Below are 18,476 nucleotides of genomic sequence, written 5' to 3'. Positions count from 1 at the left end.
CTTTAAAATGCTTGGCATATTGTACTTGGAGTTGTTTCTCAGAACAGCTCTCCCGGAATCCTTCTAAGGGAGCCAAAATAAGCTTGGAGCCTCTTTACAACAGGCAACCTTCCACTGCTTGAGCCTTAGAACAGAACACACACTCCGATGCCTGAATAACTTTCTCATCTGGTCTAAAGAAGTGTATTTAAGAAAAAATAATTAATAGGCAACAAGATGCATGAGCAGGCCACCCACATGAGTACGCAAATGAGTACGCATTGCTCAATCTGTGCTTCCCAGGAAGGCCAGTGCCCCATCGCTAGTGCTGAACGTGCCGAGGCCCATCAGAGAGGGCTGCCAGCAGCCTGAGCTCCTTCACTCCTCTCGGCCCAAGACCACCACTGGGGAAATGCCAGCTCCCCAGCCCTCCGCACTCACCCTGAGCAGACTGCAAACATACTGCATCCACCCACCCTTGTGTTTCATGTGTTCTGGGCTGGGGAAGAAGTAGTTGCTTTGCAGAGAGGAACCCCACCCCCCCGGCCATTTAAAACATCAATAGTTATAGTAAGTATCTTCCACACCTGATGAAGTGGGAAATGACAATTCTGCACACATACTATAGCAAAAACTTCAATTTATATTCTGCCCTTTTAAAGACAGCAAAAGCCTTTCTTTAACTTATACAAATTCTGAATAGTGAGGAAGAATGTTATCATCATCTTATACAGAAACAGAAGTCTCAGCTGATTCCCACTTACAGGCTATTCTGACACGGTTTGCTTCTGTACATAGTACCCACAGGCTTTTTTTTGTTAACATACATAGATGTATATGTGTACACACACACATATTGGGAAGTAAGCACTTTGGAAGATCAGGACATTTACCACTACTGCTACTACAAGGAAAGACTCACCAGTTAAAATGATAAATAGAACTTTAAAATTACAAATCAAGCTTATGACACCTGCTCACCTCCTTTTAAGAGCAAGTAAATTTGATGTGCTATGAATGAGAAACAAAAAAAACCAACAAAACTACCAAGCTACCGGAGCATCACCTTGCAACGTTATAAAACACAGATAAAAAAGCTTCTGAAGCACCCGTCACCACTGACAGCTTATTTAGCAAAACACTAAAACTCATCAAATAGATTCTATACAATAGAGGCGCAAAAAATTCATTCCTGCAGAAGACTTATACACTAAAATCAGCAATATGCAATTAAAATAATTCCATGAATCCTGACACTTGACTTTCTACTCAAGAAATGCAAGCCCCAGAGTTACATTACTGATCACGGTTATTTTTCACTAAACCACTGAATTGTAACAATAAGACTACAATTTGCAATAACACCACCTTGTTCAACTACTATATTATCTAGTCGAAAATTAATAACCAAAGAGTATAAACACAAAGCAGCGTCCAGACTTTACCTTTACCAAAGGAGTTAAGCAGAAGAGACTGAGATGCATCTGTCCACATCTGAATTTCAGTACATGTCTTACTAGAAAATATTTGGCTTCAACTGCTTCTTTCAAAATTGTTTACATTGGATGAGCTACAATGTCATGCACAGATCTGTAACACTTCATATCCTAACTCATCGTGCACTAGTCAGGAATACAGATTACATCTTAAAAACATTTTCTCCTCTACAGTTGTCATGTTGCTACATCCAAGTTTACACAAAACTCTGATTCTCCAGAACTTGTTTACAGATCTGAAGATTAAATAGTCTTCCACTCTGCTCCAAGAAACCGATCCTTTAAAAAAAAAAATCACCAGAATAATAAAATAAATTCAAAATACATAATCTCCCATTTAGAGGGTAAAGCCAAAAGGAATTGTATATTACGAAGGCCAAACAATCACAATAGAAGGCAAAGAAAGAATGCTGGAACCATCACAAGCCAGCTTTCCTCAAAACACAGCACTTTTACACATAACAGGGGAGTTTGCCCTTACAGCATACGTTTATCAATCCAGAGCATGAATTTAGAGAGACTGTTTAGAATGCTTCCAGAAGTATGCTCCGCCACTGCATGCGTCTACAAATGGCCTTTTTGCTGTTACACGGGTAAGAAGAGAAGCCTGTCTGTCTGGGGCAACTCTGAATAGAAGTTTTGCTAACAGTTTCTAAAAAGCAAACTCGTTGGTGCTTCATCAGCTACAGCCCACAGGAATACCTACTGCCATCCACCTCCATGCTTGGATGGATTCTGAGCAATTTTATTAATCTGATTACACAACGAAAAAACCATTCAAGAACCTGACCAGCATTGGAATACTAACAGAACACCACAGCCAGGAGGGTTTTTTTCTTGTGTTTTGCTATCCCAATCACAAAAAACCTATATGCATACTAAAGCAGTCCGCAGAAGTACTACCAGCTTCAATGCTGTGGTGGGTAACTGAAAAGTCACTTCCTGGCTTCCTTTGTGACTTCATCGTACTTTGTCAATTTTTTTAAAACAATTACTATACAATGATCTCTTTGGATTAAAAAAAAAACCACAGGAAAAAAAGCTGGTACTCAGTGTTTTGTTTTCTTAAATAAGTGGCAATAATAAACTGACTTTTTACTTAAACTTGTGGTCTAATTCTCCCTGCTATATTAAAAACTGAGACAGGCAACATTTTCCTTTCTTCCAATCCACTGTGTTCTTCCCTGTTCCCATAAAAACTCTAAACATTATCTTGAACTCCTACAGAGGCACCTACAGAGAAATCCTGCCACTATAAGCAGATAAAAAACTTACTTGAATCACACTTTAATTTTACCAGACTTCTTTTCAAGTAAAATAGTAGCAGAAAAGCCATCAAATAACTCATACATACACTGTGTTCATGGGTTTTACCTTCCTCTGCTTTCCTCTTCAGAAATGTCTCTTTTGTCCCTTGTTAAACTGGACGCATTTTGCATTCATATTCCTCATTTAAAGCAAAACATCCTTCCTATACACTTACTTTACATTCATCCTTGTTTCTTTTTCCTAAAATGAAGCACTCATGGCCAGCTCTCAGTACAGTCATAATGCTTTTTGTATTTCTTTCTCAACAGAACAGTCTGCCACTGAACCTTACAAAGCTGTCGTTCAGAACCTGCTGTAAATCAAGCCGTTCCCTGCATCTCTCAGGTAACATGCCCTAAAGACTACTCGGGAGGTTAGGGAAACAGCAGAATTTGAACCTCCTGCCTCTTGTGCTCTCTTTTTTTCACCTTGGAACACCGAACTTTTGCTCTCCACCTTTCATTCTTGATCATTTTTTAGCTCTGTTAAAACAAATCTAAGGTAAATCACTTCAGTTCCTTCTCGAACAGAAAAACCTTCTGCCACAGTCCAAGAAACTGGTAGACTGTGTCTCACTGTGTTCCTTTTGCAAGACAGCACACTAAAATCACTCACTGACAAAGGCTATTCTGTGAATATTTCGTATTTTTGTCCAAATTCCATGGCTTTTTAGCTACTGAACAAGTAGCCAACAGCAGACCTTCATCATGACACCACTCCTGTGTCTCCTGTCATTTCATTCTCAGCATCACCCCGCTCTAATACGTTGATGTGCAACATTTAATGCTTTCTCTGTTGCCACAGCTATCCTTACAGACAGCCATACCTTCTACACTGTGCAGTCTCACAATCTGTCCCACACAAAGGTCTTGATATCAGCAGTCACATAATCTTAGTTATGTAAGAGGACCTCAAATTTCCTCCTGTTGCCAAAACTCCTGAAACACAGGCGCATTTCAAAACATCCCCCTATTCTTACTCCTATCAGTCACAGTTCTTTCACAGGTTTCCTGTTTCTCCTCAGACTTGTTATTAGCTCACCTGGGGACTTTTATTAACAGTAGATGTTGAATCTTACCTTATTCTGGTCGGGGGGGGACTTCAAAAACCGCAGCACCACACAGCGCTAAAGAACGACAGGAAAGAATATGGTTTCATTAGCATTTAAGTACATCACAATTTCTGAACAGCACAGATTGGGGAATCTGACAATTATCTCCTCTGAGAAATTAAGAAAAAAAGGGGGAGGGGCAAAATAGGCATTTTAGATGGTTATTTCACTCGACTTGAAATCAAATACATCAACGTCTGTTCCCAGATTTGCCACCACTTTAAAAAGGCAGCCACTCCGCACTTCCAGTTGCCAAGTGTAACAGAGGAAATACTCCCTTAGTTTATAGCGCTGCACTGAAAATCTGGTAAAACACAGCATCAAAACAAACAGAAAAACACCCCATCATTTTTGAGCCACAGGTCAGGGGCAGTGAGGGGTGGAAAAAAAGGAAGACCCACCTAGATATCATCTGCTTACAGTATCAGCACAGCATTACAAAATATTAAGACACTTACCAGCAGTAGCTACACATCTCTACTTATAAACACTAAAACCTGCTACTTCTAAACTTCCAGAAAGTAAACATATAACACAGGGACAAATGCAGCAGGTTATCTTTAAAAAAAAAAAAAAAATCACTAAATTTTGTCATTTCTACAATTTCTATAAAATTTTGTTAACAATTCAAACACCTTCATATTTTCAAAGTACACAAATTCTAAAAACGTCCTCAGCCTTTATTTTTAAGAGTTCAGTTAAAGTTCTGTAGATGTCCGAAGTTAAGCCTTTCTCCTTAAGCCTATTAAAAGAGCGACTTCCATCACAGAAGTCACCTGAATTGTCTTTCTCTCAATTGAATCTCGCCAAAATTAACCGTTACACTTGGTAAATAGACTGTTACATTAAAATCGAATTCTGACATAGTACTAAGGAACCTGCAGCTTTACTAGGCGAGGCAACACATAGCCCTGCCTCAGATTAGTCAGCCCAAATATCTGATCAATGTATTTACTCCCACTGATGCCCTTCAGCCTATCCATATACAATGTGGATAAAAACTGGGCACCACAGTAGGTAGAGATGAACAGCTGTTTTCTGGAGTCACCTCTTAGTCACTCAGCATCTCCATCTGAACCTCTCCTAGACACATCAAAAGGATTACATTCTATTTAAAGCACTGTCAAAGAAGTACTAACTCTTAGATTCCCTGAGAAAGATAATGCAGACAAAATGCTATAGTTACAAATCAGGTTTATGGAATCTAAGATTTTTCCCTACCAAATGACTTCCCACTAAAAAAAATCCCATAGCATGACAGCACCAGATATAGTCCACATTTCAGGGCTGAAAGCTGTCTCTGGACAGTGCTGAGTGGGAGAGCACTGCAGTTATCTTTAATTACTAACATATAGAGAAAAAGCAGAAGAAAAGCAAAACAGATGACAATGTGTAGTCTAAAATACCAACAAAACAAGATCTGGATTCAGACATTGCTAGTGAAATCCAAGCATCCCCTTCAGTATCTAGAAAGCCTCAAGCCAGCATAAATCACATGGCTCGCCTACATCTGGAAAACACTCTCGGGTAAAATGATACTTTGCTGAATATTGATTCAACTTGTTCTGCAAGATCTAAACAGCACGAGTGTCACAACAACAGAGAAACTGAACACTAATTGTAATCACCTGGATTTGACAAAACTGCTGGGTGACACCTGCTCTTTTTCTCCCATTATGACCTACACGTGGATTACAGAGCTCAGGTCTGATGAGCCTGTGCGCTCTGTGTACGCGGCATCTTATTTTTATAGTGTTTCAACTGTTTGTATCCCCTACTTTAAATATTCATAAACAAGTGGATCAGTGGATCTAATCATCACTTCAATTCAGTAATTTGATCCTGTAGCATTTCAAGGGCATTGTAAATGTTTATCTATTGATCAGCTCCCAGCCAACAAGCTTCCAACCAGTGCTCTGGAAAATCCAATTGCTCTCACAGGACTCACTACAGTATTTTTTCATTACCAAATCATTTCTGAAAAGACACGCCAGGATAAAATGGCCAAAACAATATATGGCAAAAGAAGAACACACTGCTTGTTTAAAGATGTCAAAAGGAAAAAGTTCAAACAAAACTTCTCAGTCACAGCTGCACTTCAATCAGTTGGCCACACTATGCCTTCATAAGGCTATTAGATTATCAGAGTGAAAAAACAAACCAAAACCACTTTTTCTTGTTTTGGGGGGAAGTTTTCTGCTAGATCCATCTCTTTGTGCAATACGACACAGGTATTACACAAACACACTGCCACAGAACAAAGGTTAACCCATCAGATGTCAAAGACACCAACTGCTCCAGAAACATGACCACTGAAAATACTCGTCCACATTTTACATTCTGTTGCATTACTGATTCACTTGACTGATTCTTTACTTGGAAATATTGTGGGTGGTTGTTACCATAAGGGGTTGGTTTTTTTGTCAGTTATCTTAAACTCCCTAGAAATGTTTATATTTACAGATTGAACATCAAAGGGGCAACATGCTTATCTGCACACAAAAGAATGGCCCAAATCCAGAACAGAACAGATTTCTTAAGAGGTTATCACTACTCCTTAGCGCTTTGAAAATCAGAACAACTATATCCTAATGCTCCCTAAATGTCATTTTCTACATGCACCTCTGTAAGCCTTTCCACTGCTTAACACCCCTTCCATCAGTGCACTGTTACCAAAGTGTTTAGTTAATTGGGTAATAGTCCTGGACAGACAAAAAGATGAAAAAAACAGGCTGCAAAAATCAAGCAAAGAAAAAGAAACCATGCACGGAGGTAAGCAAATGTAACACATGAAACATTAAGAGGCTTCCCATCTTTTGAAGAAGCAAGACAAGCTAGAAAAATAGGAAATTCAAAGGAAGAATTTAGAATACTTTTTTTTTAATCCAGCAGCCCTTTCTCTGCAAATATGTTCAGAATCCAGTTAGCAACAAAAGATTAAACAAAAAAAAACAAGCCATCAAAATATCAAACATGACTGCTCTTGCTCTCCAAATAAAGGATTTAAGTGCAACTCTCGCATGAGGGCACAGCAGTTTGAGAACAGATAACAAACAACGTTGTTCTTACTGGCATCCAGGACCATGCTAGGGCTACAACAAAAACCATTTCCAATTGTTACGGGAAATTCAATACAAACAATAGCAGCAAGGATACTGAAACTTGTGTCTACAATTGCTCAGCAGCCGGGATGATGTAACCAGGAGCCTAAAATCTGGAGCAGCACTATCTCAAGCCACAGTATTTTGAAACACCAGCCTTAAGCTTAAGGTCCCACCAAGAAAGGCAAACACCTCTTTAGCACCCTGTCATAAAACAATTGTTTGGGTTAAATCATAACTGAAAGTTAATGGTTGCCAATGAAGTGACAAGAAGCTGTGGGAGGGGCTGTGAAAATGTATTCAAAGAAGTGACTGACATCAGAGAAACACGCGGATGCGTACACACAACTCTTGTCCTACTGCATCTTGGATAAGAAGAGTTTGTTTGCTGGTCTTAGTCCCTGTGAAGGTTAGCTGCAAGCATTTTTCTTCTCCACAGTGGTTACTACAGCTATTATTTTAATCCTTAATGAAACCCAAATCCAAAGTAGTCCCTGGTAGTTAGGCCAAAATACAACTGGGATCAATCCAGGTACTGTGGATTAGGTGGTAGCATTATGAAACCAGGATAAAAGCTTACATTTATTTCTTTACAGCTTGATGTTTGATATTGACCTCACATTTTCCCAAAACGTCTTCTAAAATTCCATGTTATAAGATAAAGCTACCACATAGGCCTCCTGAACTGGAGAGTTCTCACAAGTTAAACACAATTGTGGCAAATCCATAATCTTGATATTCCCCTTCAGAGAAAAACCTTACTTGCATCACTGAGGTTTTTTCAGGTTTCTGTCTCTTGCTGCATTATTAACAAAATCTGTAACAGGTGGTGCCAGTGAAAGAAATAGGAAAATTTGCATAAAAACAAGCTCAAATGCTGGTAAAATTGTTTAGAAGTACAGAAATATGTGTATTTTCCCTCTGCTGTTACCACAGAGGTTTTAAAATAAGCTTCTGTATGAAAATATGAAGAACGTCCAAACTACAAAGCCTGGGAAACATCACTTCGGTTTCTGCTTTTCCAGATAAGCAGGTCCACATCATTTGATATTACTCTTTTATTATTTTAAACAGCATGAATTAAGTGTTTTTGTCTAGAGGCAAAGCGTGACCCTAACATCTAGTCTGGCAACTGCCCAGTATAACTAGAAAAGCTTCTTATCTAGTTGATTACCAACTTTTGTTCACATATACAAGATCTACTGGTAGAAACCAAGGCACTTCGGGAACCAGCTTTTTAAGTCCCAAAGGGAAATCCACCCCTCTTCCCACCTACCTCATCTCCCTCACTCCACACCATCTCATAAATGGCAGTATCTAAAAATTCACCAGTATTTTTGTAAGCACTATATGCAATCTTACATCACAAAGTTACCTACCTCTCTACTACACTCTGTTGCCAATAATTTTGAAAAGGAACATGATATACAAGCAGAACAAGAAAACCCACATTTGTTTTAAAGTTGTACATGTAAGAGTCACACACTTCCAACTGTCAACACAGGGGAAACACTTTCAAAAACTGGTAACAAATCTTTCCCTGCAATTATTACTACACTATTTGTTGCGATCAATCACACGCACCACCGTCAACTACCTAAGGAGATGAAGATAGGACGTCAAGTACTTTTAGAGAGAACAGTGCCTGAAAAGGCTCTTGAGTTTCTTTATACAGCAAAAACCGGTTGTTTATTTCATTGACTTTTGCTGAATCTAAAGTGGTAACAAAACACAGCTCTAAGCATGCCAAGCCTTCTACCATCACTGCAGTTATTCAGCGCAACATAATCATAGCGGATTATGACAGCATACAGCCATGACGCCTACAAAAAGTGCATTCTATCTAAAATTCAAAAGGGGGTGTGTGTGGTGTGTTAAACTACAAACTGCTCTTCCAGCCCTACCTGAACATAGTGATGTGCAAATGCAAATTAATGACAGTTTCCATGGTATTAAATATGAACTATGGAACTATTTTGCTGATATTAAGCTATTTCTGCAGTAACACATTAGAGCTGCATGCAGCATATGACAACTAAAAAAATTATGACACTTTTTTCCAAATTTACATTCCACAGCCCCTTGAATTCTAACTCTAGTCCGAGAGATTTAAACACAAAACAGTGGTTTTCTATTCAGAAAATGTGATTTCTGGGTAGGAGGCAAATGGACAAAGAGGTGTCATCTTCACATCTCAGAAAAGGCAGCTGCACAGAGGAGACTTCCTTCTTCTGAGAACTAAAAAACTCAAAAAAACCCATGCCTGCTATGCTGCCTGGGCATTTCAATCAACACTTACCTTTACAACACTCAACACAAGACGTTTTTAAAGGTCTCCTCACCAAGGGTGTCAGCGTGCTGTACAACGTGAAGGAATGTGGGAGAATGAAAAACTAAGCACTGGAAAATCTTGCTCATCTTGCAATGAAGTACACATAGTAATACTGCATACAAACGTTGTTTTCTAACCCAGTTTTGTTCTGTATAAGGTGGATAAGATCACACAAAACAAAGTGAGGAAAGCTACATTTCCTGCCAGTATAGAGGAAGTTTAGCAATTGCTCACATGAAATGCAAGGAAGCATTCAAAAATCACAACAATACTCTTATTTAGCATAGGAGTCCCTTAAGAACAATCTTTTTATTTCTTTACATGAATAAAGAATTTCTGACATAGCACCTGGCTTGATGCTTTTCAATATATTAAACCATTATTTGAAAGCAAACACTACCACAATAATTGTTTTCTTTATCAAAGAGCTCACAGCTTGCATCAGACTTCAGGTATTCAATTCCACTTTTTTTCTGCTTGCTTATGATCTAGATTCCCGTGATAGTTAAGCACTAACTCAGGTTTCACTTCATAACTAAGCTTTGTGTAACTTTACAATATGAAGATGGTACCAATTCCAAGAGAATTTTATGATTGCACTAGCCATGAGTGAGAAGGAAATGTTTGCCCTTCAGCTAAGCCACCTAATCACAGCATCTGAAACGGTATCAAGTGATACGCCCACAGGTACTAGGATGAAACACATACCAGAGTGAGAACAGAATGAATAAACCCGTTGATGCCTGGCCCTCAGCACATAGTCTGGGTAAGATGGTAGATGTCCCGGACACCCTACGTATTAAAAACAAGCAAGAAATAAATCCAGTCTTTAACATTTAAAAGCGTATCAAATACATCATCCATCTCATACAGGTGAGTTATACCAACAAGAACACGGAAACATGTACTGAGCTTCCTTCCTTTAAGCTGCTCACTTCTGCTACGTTGGGGAAACAAGGCATTTCATGAAATATTTATAAGGAGGGGAGGAAATAAGAAGTCAAAACAGTAAGAGGGATTAGAATGAAGTTAAGTAATAAAACAGAGAGTTAGAACAAGTTAGTAATTCCAAGCATCCTAAACACCTCAGCTAGAAGAAACCTAAGCAAGTCTTGGGCAACTGTTCAATAGAATGCAGCATCTCTGTCCCTTCCCAAACAAAACCAGGAGGTCAGAACACAGTTATTGCATATCTCAAAAACAATATACTGAGGCAAAGAAAACACCCACTGAAAGGCTGGCATTGAGGGAAGAACCAAAGGAGTGAATAAAACAGGCTATTAGACTGACCACTCCTATATAGCTTCTGGGTTGGCCAAGTTACTTCCACCAAAGCAACCAGCCCACTACTGCTGCCAACTGAGGGAAGATACACATGCAGCACAGAAAAGACAAAGTGTAGTCTTATGAACTCCACCATTTACCAAACACTTATAACAGGAAAAAAAAAAGCTTTTTAGATGTCGACTTGACTGTGAAAAGAAACCCATTCAAGTTTGAGCGAGCACCCAAACAGAAAAAACTAGATGATTTTTAATCAAGGCTACCTCCTGAGCTTGCCTGCAAAACCGGAGTTCATTTTACATTTTCATTGCACATAGCCTTCAGCATTCTCAGAAGTCACTCAGAAAAAGAAAAAGCAAACAAACAAAAAAAAGCCATAAAGTGGAGTTTGAATTTCAAAAGAAAGTCATCAGAAGACAAGTCTGCTCCAGCACTCTATTATTAGTGAAATAAGAAGACACCTCTGAAAAAACATATTCTGGCCAGAGGAGAGTGGTGTTGCTGCTGCTACAGTTAAAGTATCACTGCTGTATTACATTGTAGTACTAGACCTAAGATTTGCAGTGTTTCTGTCTCCCATCTCCTTCCACACACATGCTGTGTTTTCCCACCTACAGAACCTAAGGCACTAATATGATAACAGAAGTTTTAGTTGCTGACTTTCTGTGCTTTCTCCTCTCTTCATTCAGCCCCACCACTTTCCCTTTCACCTTATGGAAGATACTACTACACTACACTGCATTCAGAGCATCCTTTCAACGCAGATACCCAGTAAAGCCAAAGAAAAAGTAAATTTAACTACACTAGTGCAATATCGAATTAAAATTCTATATAGTTGTTGATTCAAGCTGCTGACTTTTGGGGGGGTCAAAAAAGGCTTTGCAGCTAATCCACAGAACTGGAAGTGCTTCCAACTTTTAATTCTTCATTTATAGTAAAAGCTTTGTAGATTGTACTCAAGTAGAGTTAGCCCAATTAGCTATGACATTTGCAATCACAGGTTAGCCAAAGAACCAAAACCAAAACTTTTTTTCCAGTGACCACAGATGTGTATTTAAATATCAGTTAACCAAGGTTAAGGCAAGGAAGCATACAGTTTCACACAGTTGCCACAAAGGGTCCCGAATTCCAACTCAAACTGTGATTGCCTCCTGTTCCTAAAAACTTGTTGTTTACAGCAAGGCAGGCATCTCTTCCTTTCTTTTCCACTGACGACATACCCTGATCACATACTTGGCTTTTCAACTGTTTTTTATAGCTGCTTGCTTCAGTAAATCTGGGCAGAAGCTCCTCTACTTGCTTACAATAAGTAAATCAATAATGGTGTGGGGGGAGTGGGGGCAAGCCATTACAACTAGGAAATATAGAACAAAGCAATATATTACATTTAGGCATCAACCTGTTTTCTTGTCCTTTTCCTAAGTAGGCAAAGGGTATGCAGGTGGGGTTTTTTTGCTAGGCAATGTTTAGGTATGCATACCCCCAAAGGAATACAATGCTGGAGAAATCCGGTCAAAGAAATGCCCTACAAACTAGCAAAATGGCAGAAGAGGTTTTAATGCCCCTTAATACCCACTGAAGTTCATGCTGGAATCAAGATCAAACTCATTCACATATAAGTTTTGCTTCCTCCAGAAAATTCTACAGAACCAGATGAAAAACTCCTCCCTATATTACATCACATAGCCTTGGTAAATCTTTTGGATACATTCAGAGCATGAAATCCATCAGAAATAAGAATTTGCATAGGTTTGGAATTTAAATAGAAGAATCTCCTCAAGGATACAAAAATGTTTAAGTTCAAGTCTTACGAAAACTGTATCTTTCCCATTAGTCAAAATAAAAAAATCAATAAATAGAAATTGCATCCTGCCTTTTCTGATAATTGCTTACTATGAAAGAACCAAGACACCATAATTTAGCCATATTTTAAATCAGAGAAATATTCAGAGAAGGCCATTGTTAATAAGCTATTGTAAACTTGCAAGGAACTAGTTTTTTCAGTATTTCTCCCCTACCTGAAGACTCTTTTCACTCAGGAATCAGCAGTCTGTTCCATATTTCCTTGAAATCAAGGAAATATATTTCAAGATGTTCACAGATGTTAATTCACTATTCCTCAGACATTAAGGAAAAAACCAAACAGAACACAACTGAACAAAAAACAGAATAAAATCCACTTTATAGTCAGGGATCTGGGATTTCTCATTAACAACTCAGAAGTTTTGGGGGCTATACTTTACTTACACTAATTTCAACAGGACAAAAAATTCAGCCAACTGCACACAGAAAAAAAAACAATGGAAGACGAAACAGGACACACAGGTGTGTGAACTTGTACAGAACAACATAATCAGAAAAAGTGCCCCAAGACGACTCTCTTACCAAAACTGCAATTAATAATCAGCATCATTCCCTTTCTGCCAAACAAGACCAAATAGGAAAGCTGCAGCTAGCTAGTAATTCTGACCATAAGCTTTTCACTCTTTCAGCAAAAACTCGTGTCTTCAACCTACAATCTTGTCAATGATCCTCTCTCAAAGTAAGCTTATTACGACAAAATTTTCCACTAAGAGTAATTTGCCATTTGTCAGCACTGTGATAGCCTCCATCTTTACCCATATGTCTTGAAGGAAAAAAAAAAAAATCAGAGAAGAGCCAGATATTATTCACTTACTACAGGCACCACCTTTGGGAATCTTCCGCAGGTTTGGTTCAGACTTTACTCCTTCACCCAGTCTCCTTAGCTCTGCCTCATTTACCTTCTCTGTCTACCATCCCACTCCCTTTTCTATTTCCTAAGCTTACATATGCTCTGAGACAGTTTACATATTTACTAATTAAGTCCCATACCAAAACCCAAGGATATCTGTTAGAGCTGCAAGTGCTCCAAGACAAGTAGTAGTTCATTACTATCAATCAAGGCATCTGAGGACACAAACCACAACCTTTTGCAAGCACACACCAAGGTTCCTCTGGACCATCTCACTGAATAAAAAACAAGCTGGGAAAAAACCCTCCTCTTTTCTTGTACCACCTCCCAGCAGTCACCCTGAAACACAAGCTTAATGTTCAAACATATTTTAAAATTAAGCATTTGGTTAAAAATAAGTAGAAATCAACTGCAGCAACACACAGGAGGAATGTACATACTCTATCTCATAAAGCAAAAACTGGAGATTGCAAGCACATGTTTCAACAGTGAAAGGAAATACAAGTCATTATTTCTAGAGGTGCTTATGCTACTTTCTACAAATATCTCCTGAAGCCTTTTGAAATGAAGTGTTAAGTGTCTCTGTAAGAGCAAACAACTGATTAAAACACAGAACTACAAATGAGGATTAGCAGCTCACTTCTGAAAAACCTTAGTCAACAGCCACAAGAAGATTACTCTCCTAGGGCAGTTCCTCTGAACCCTCTCTACTGCTCAAGAGCAGAGAGGAGGAGGGAAAGCGTGGTTTATCCCTCTTTTTAAGTCAGAAGCCACACTAAATGTGGAAGGAGTGACACTCTATTAAAAACACAGGGAGTAAGAAGCATCCTTTCTAAACTGCGTGGCTTTCTGTGACAGTGCTTGGTTCAGGTTTTGTAGAGCTGTATCTGTACTGCAGCACTTCATGCATCTCTGAAATGGCAATTAGAAGAAGTAACTAGACAATTCACTGGATGGTGGGAAGGGTGGCAAGTGAGTAATTTGATGAGGATACTACGATTCAATCAAATATTCAAAACTGAGGCCTATCGACAAGGATCATACAGACACTGCCTGAATGAACTCGCAGTTTTTCTGTACTTCAGACTGATCTTTCCGACCGTCTCAAGCACTGTCTTCAGGAACCAGAGTTGCCAGTTGTATTTCTCGCTAAAATCATGAGAGGAAAGCTGTCTTTGTTCATTTTCTACCAGAAGTATTTCAGCAGGCTCCAAGACACAAAGGCTTTTTGACCACAATTCAGTTTCAATTTAGATTAATTTAATCACAGCTGCAACAAAAACCAACAGAAAAAGCTTTATCTACAGAGAAATTTGCACCATGATACTGTTATGTCTTCCAGACTTTTAGATTGATTCATCAGAACTGAAACTTTAGAAAGCCACGAAAGCAGAAGTTTGAGTGTGCACCAAGCAACCATGCAGCTCCAGAGATAACAATGGTAACTGGAAATGCTCGGCACAGGCATTCCATCTTTAGTCATCAAATCACTTTCTAAATGCTAGAGAACTAATTAAAGTAACTCTGTAGAACTACCACTGTAAGAAGAGACATCTTGATTGGACCAAGGCCTGCCTAAGTCATCTTTTCTTAACTGCATGAATAAGGAACAGAGGTGCGCTTGCAGTGATTTCAGCCACTAGTTTCAGTACAGCATTCCGCAGGCTGTAGCAGCACAGGCACGGAGGGAAACTCTAGTCACTGTTGCATTCTGCAGGATTAATAACTAGGAAGAGGAAACAGCACATCAAGCAGTACTTTACAACACTTTCGCCTGAACAACAGAGCATGTTCCACAAAATGCCAACGTCTGACTGTCAGACAAACCTTTGTCTATGTGCCACCATTCAAAGGCACTGGAGAAAAAGGTTGCATGTTTTTGCCTGCATCTAGGGCTTATCAGCTCATTGGTAGCAGAGCTATTTATTGGGCATGTGACTTTTCTATGACCAAGTTTTTAATTTTGGTACTGTACTAACTCTGGATTAACAGTGCATTACATTCATGTCTTAAAGAGAAAGATACAGGGAATCAAGCAAACCAAAGAAATAAGCATAGCCTTAAACATGCAGGAACACCAAGAACTGATGATGCACACCTTGTTCCTCTTACCCTTCACCCCCAAACCAGCCACACTCCGCACAACCAAGAACAAGAGCACCCACCCAGGCTGCCTGCTCACCCTAGCCCAAACACCCTGTGCTTGATACGTGAGCTTGCAGAGTACCTGTTAGCAGTGCTTTGAGGAGCGGTCCAGAGGGCAGGAGTTGAAACAAAACTCCCTAGATCTTACTTTATAAAGGGCAAAGAAGCTCATGGCCTTTTCTCCAGGAGGACAGGGATAATTTTTTATTATATTTTATTGTTTCGCGTTTTTTTAGAACTTCATAGATCCTCCAGAAGAAGCATCTTCTGGATCAGAGATCAGAGAGGTTCAGACCTACAGAGATAGGGACAAGCTTCCTCCTCACATTCCAGAATGCCATACACATCAAAAGAGAGGACATGGAAACAAGCAGCACACACACAGTTCCACCCTGGCCTCTCACAACCCTGGCACTTGTATCTGAGCATCCCTTCATGTCTTCCTTGCTGCAAGCAAATCGCTGTCTCTCCCGCTACCATTTATACACAAAAAACACGAACTGAAGAGACATGGAACGAAGCAAGGAGAGCTAAAATTAAATTCACTTAGTTATGCTGCTGTTCTGTTCACACAAACCTGAGAATGACTTGACATCAGATCACAAGAACAATGATTAATCATGCAAGTATGGCCTGTTTATAAGAGGCAGAAAGTAACAATTAGCATCTAAACAGTATTTTATACACTGCAATTTTACAAGAGTGTACCATCAGTAGACACAAAGCCCTAAGACAGCAGCTTTACTGGTTCAAAACTGTCTACAAAGGAAAAAAATCATATCTATTCCACTTTTACTTTCTTAAAGTTTTAGCATCTTATTAAAAAGAGAACTGACACACTCAGCAACTATCCTGACTCTCTGGCAAACTCCCTCACTTTCCAGGTCTTTAAAGATATCACAATTACATCACTATTAATCCATTATGTATTCTCATCTCTATCATTCAGTGACTAAGTATTTTTTAAACTGTCTTTCTCAAAGCTAAAAGTTAGACAGGAAACAAAATCATGCACTTTCTTCTTGTAACAAAAATATATTTTAAAAAATATTTTATATAAAGCAAGAGAAGGAAGAAAAGAGCCACAAGAGTGCTCCTCCTTACATTGGGAGAGCACTGTAAGATTTCCAGCATTTTCTCAGACTTGATATATGTTAACATTTTTTATACCTAATTTATGCTTATAATCCGGAACACAGACATCAAAAGAAACTAGTATTTTCAGCCATTCATTTAGACATTATGAAGAAAATAATTCTCAGAATTCGACTCTTATTATAGATTTTTTCCACATAAAGCCTACATTTTATCATTTCGGCTTTACTGGTTTTAGATCTATGAAGTATCAAGAGCTTTCTGTGGCAAATCCATACCAGAATTTAAGCTGAAATACAAACATATTTTTAAGACCAAAAAAATAGCCACGAGTACATTTTAGAAAAAGAATAAACTCTTTTATGGGACACGTATCCCAATATATTAAGTAAATAATATGCATACAAGTAGGCAAGAATTCAGTAACAGCAGCCAATGTGCTTTTAAACTGACATAGTCTGCTTGATTGGATTTAGCTTCATTTAATTGTTACTGCTCACCAAAACGTTGGATCTATTTTCCTCCTTTTTTTTTTTTAACAATAAAATAAAAAGAACCCCAATCAAAACATACCCCAAGAGTAAACGGCCACTCGGGGGTGAAGTGACTGCCCCCGTTCACGCTGAGGTCTACGGCCAAGCCAGAAACCGAAATTACATCCCGGAGTCCCGGATCAGCGCCGCAGCAAGAATTCGAACCCTTGTACAGAAAACGAGCCAGTGACAAAAGGACAAACGCTCCTTCCCTGCATCTCCCGCTCCCTCACGCCGACACGACCACAGCGTCGCAGGGGATCAGGCCGGATTTAGGACTTTTCCCCACAACTCCCGCTCCGAGACGGCAGCTGCCCAGTCACCAGCTGCCCGCCCGCCCACCGCCCCTGCCGGACCCGGGCGAGGCGTGAGGGAAAGTGCCCGCTGCCCTCTCCCGCAGGACGGCACACACTCGCCCCCGCGGCACTCGCGACCGGGCGGGAAACTCCTTTTGGGGGAGGAAAGGGGAAAAGGAGAGGCAGGCGGCCGCTCCCGCCGGCGGAGACCCGAGCTCCTGGAGGCACGGTAAGACTCAGCTGGACACGAGGCCTGGTCCGCTCCGGGCCCTCCCGGCGGCCTGTGGAGACCCGGGCGCGGCCCCGGCGGGGAGGGGGAGGGGCGCCCGCGCGCCGCCGGCCGTTACCCATCGCAGCCCACCCCACCACGCGCGCGCACACACACACCTGGCAGTGAGAAACGACGAGGCTCTGGTTGCCTTCCCCGTGGTACTTCCATTCATTCTCATCCATCTTCTCCACTTCCATGCCCGGCCCGCCGCCGCCGCACCCCGTGGGGACGGTGCCTGCCGCCGGCCCGCCGCGCTCACCCCTCCCCCATCGCGGCTGCGCACCGCCCCACCGCAGGAAGTCCCGCCCTCCGCCGGGAGAAGGGGAGGCCGCGCCCCATCGCTCCAGGCGGCCATCTTAGCGCCGGGCAGCTCCGCCCGCCGCCGTCATTGAGCGGGGCAGGAAGTCAGGGTGGCAGCGGAGGCGGGGGGCGCAGGAAGCCCCTTCCCTTCGTTTAGTGTCGGCAGAGCCGCGGGATAGGCCACTCGGGCGTCTCTTCCACAGCGAGAACCCCGGCCGACCGCTGCCCGCCTCGGGCATCCGCTCCGGGGCCTGGCCCGGCCTGCCTCATGCCGCCACCCTGGGGCCGGTTTTCGGGGCCACTGAGCAAAACGCGGGGGGGGGGAGAAAAGCATCTTCCTCCCGAAGCGGCGACCTGGGCCCGAAATGCGTTTTCTGCGCCCATTTGTTGGTTGCCCAGATAACGTATTCAGAAAGCAGACGGTAGAAAATGAGTTTGCACCTGTATCAAAGGTTATTCAGATGATCGAACACTTAAGAGAAAAGAAACCAAAAGTTTTACCTTTGGGGATT

General features: G+C 40.8%; 1 protein-coding gene across 6 annotated transcripts in view; it reads right to left on the bottom strand.

Moving 5' to 3' along the window:
- The window catches only part of IPPK (inositol-pentakisphosphate 2-kinase), a 45,910-nt gene extending 27,970 nt beyond the window's left edge, over positions 1-17,940 (bottom strand). For 2 of the 6 annotated variants that reach the window (XM_064454214.1, XM_064454212.1), the window contains exons 1-3: positions 17,781-17,940; positions 17,138-17,263; positions 3,862-3,909 (exon numbers count right to left, since the gene is read on the bottom strand). In XM_064454214.1, the coding sequence (XP_064310284.1) occupies positions 3,862-3,909; positions 17,138-17,263; positions 17,781-17,861 (255 nt within the window). In that variant the 5' untranslated portion in view covers positions 17,862-17,940. Of the gene's footprint in view, positions 1-3,861; positions 3,910-9,294; positions 9,354-10,035; positions 10,120-17,133; positions 17,264-17,776 lie in introns of those variants that run through there. The other 4 variants (XM_064454215.1, XM_064454216.1, XM_064454217.1 and 1 more) reach the window with 4 other exon arrangements.
- Between the last annotated feature and the right edge of the window lie 536 nt (positions 17,941-18,476).

The sequence above is a fragment of the Phalacrocorax carbo genome, chromosome 6, assembly GCF_963921805.1.
Source record: "Phalacrocorax carbo chromosome 6, bPhaCar2.1, whole genome shotgun sequence".
Taxonomy (NCBI): domain Eukaryota; kingdom Metazoa; phylum Chordata; class Aves; order Suliformes; family Phalacrocoracidae; genus Phalacrocorax; species Phalacrocorax carbo.
Note: the sequence above shows the minus strand (reverse complement) of the source record. Positions and strands in the feature narration are given on the sequence as shown.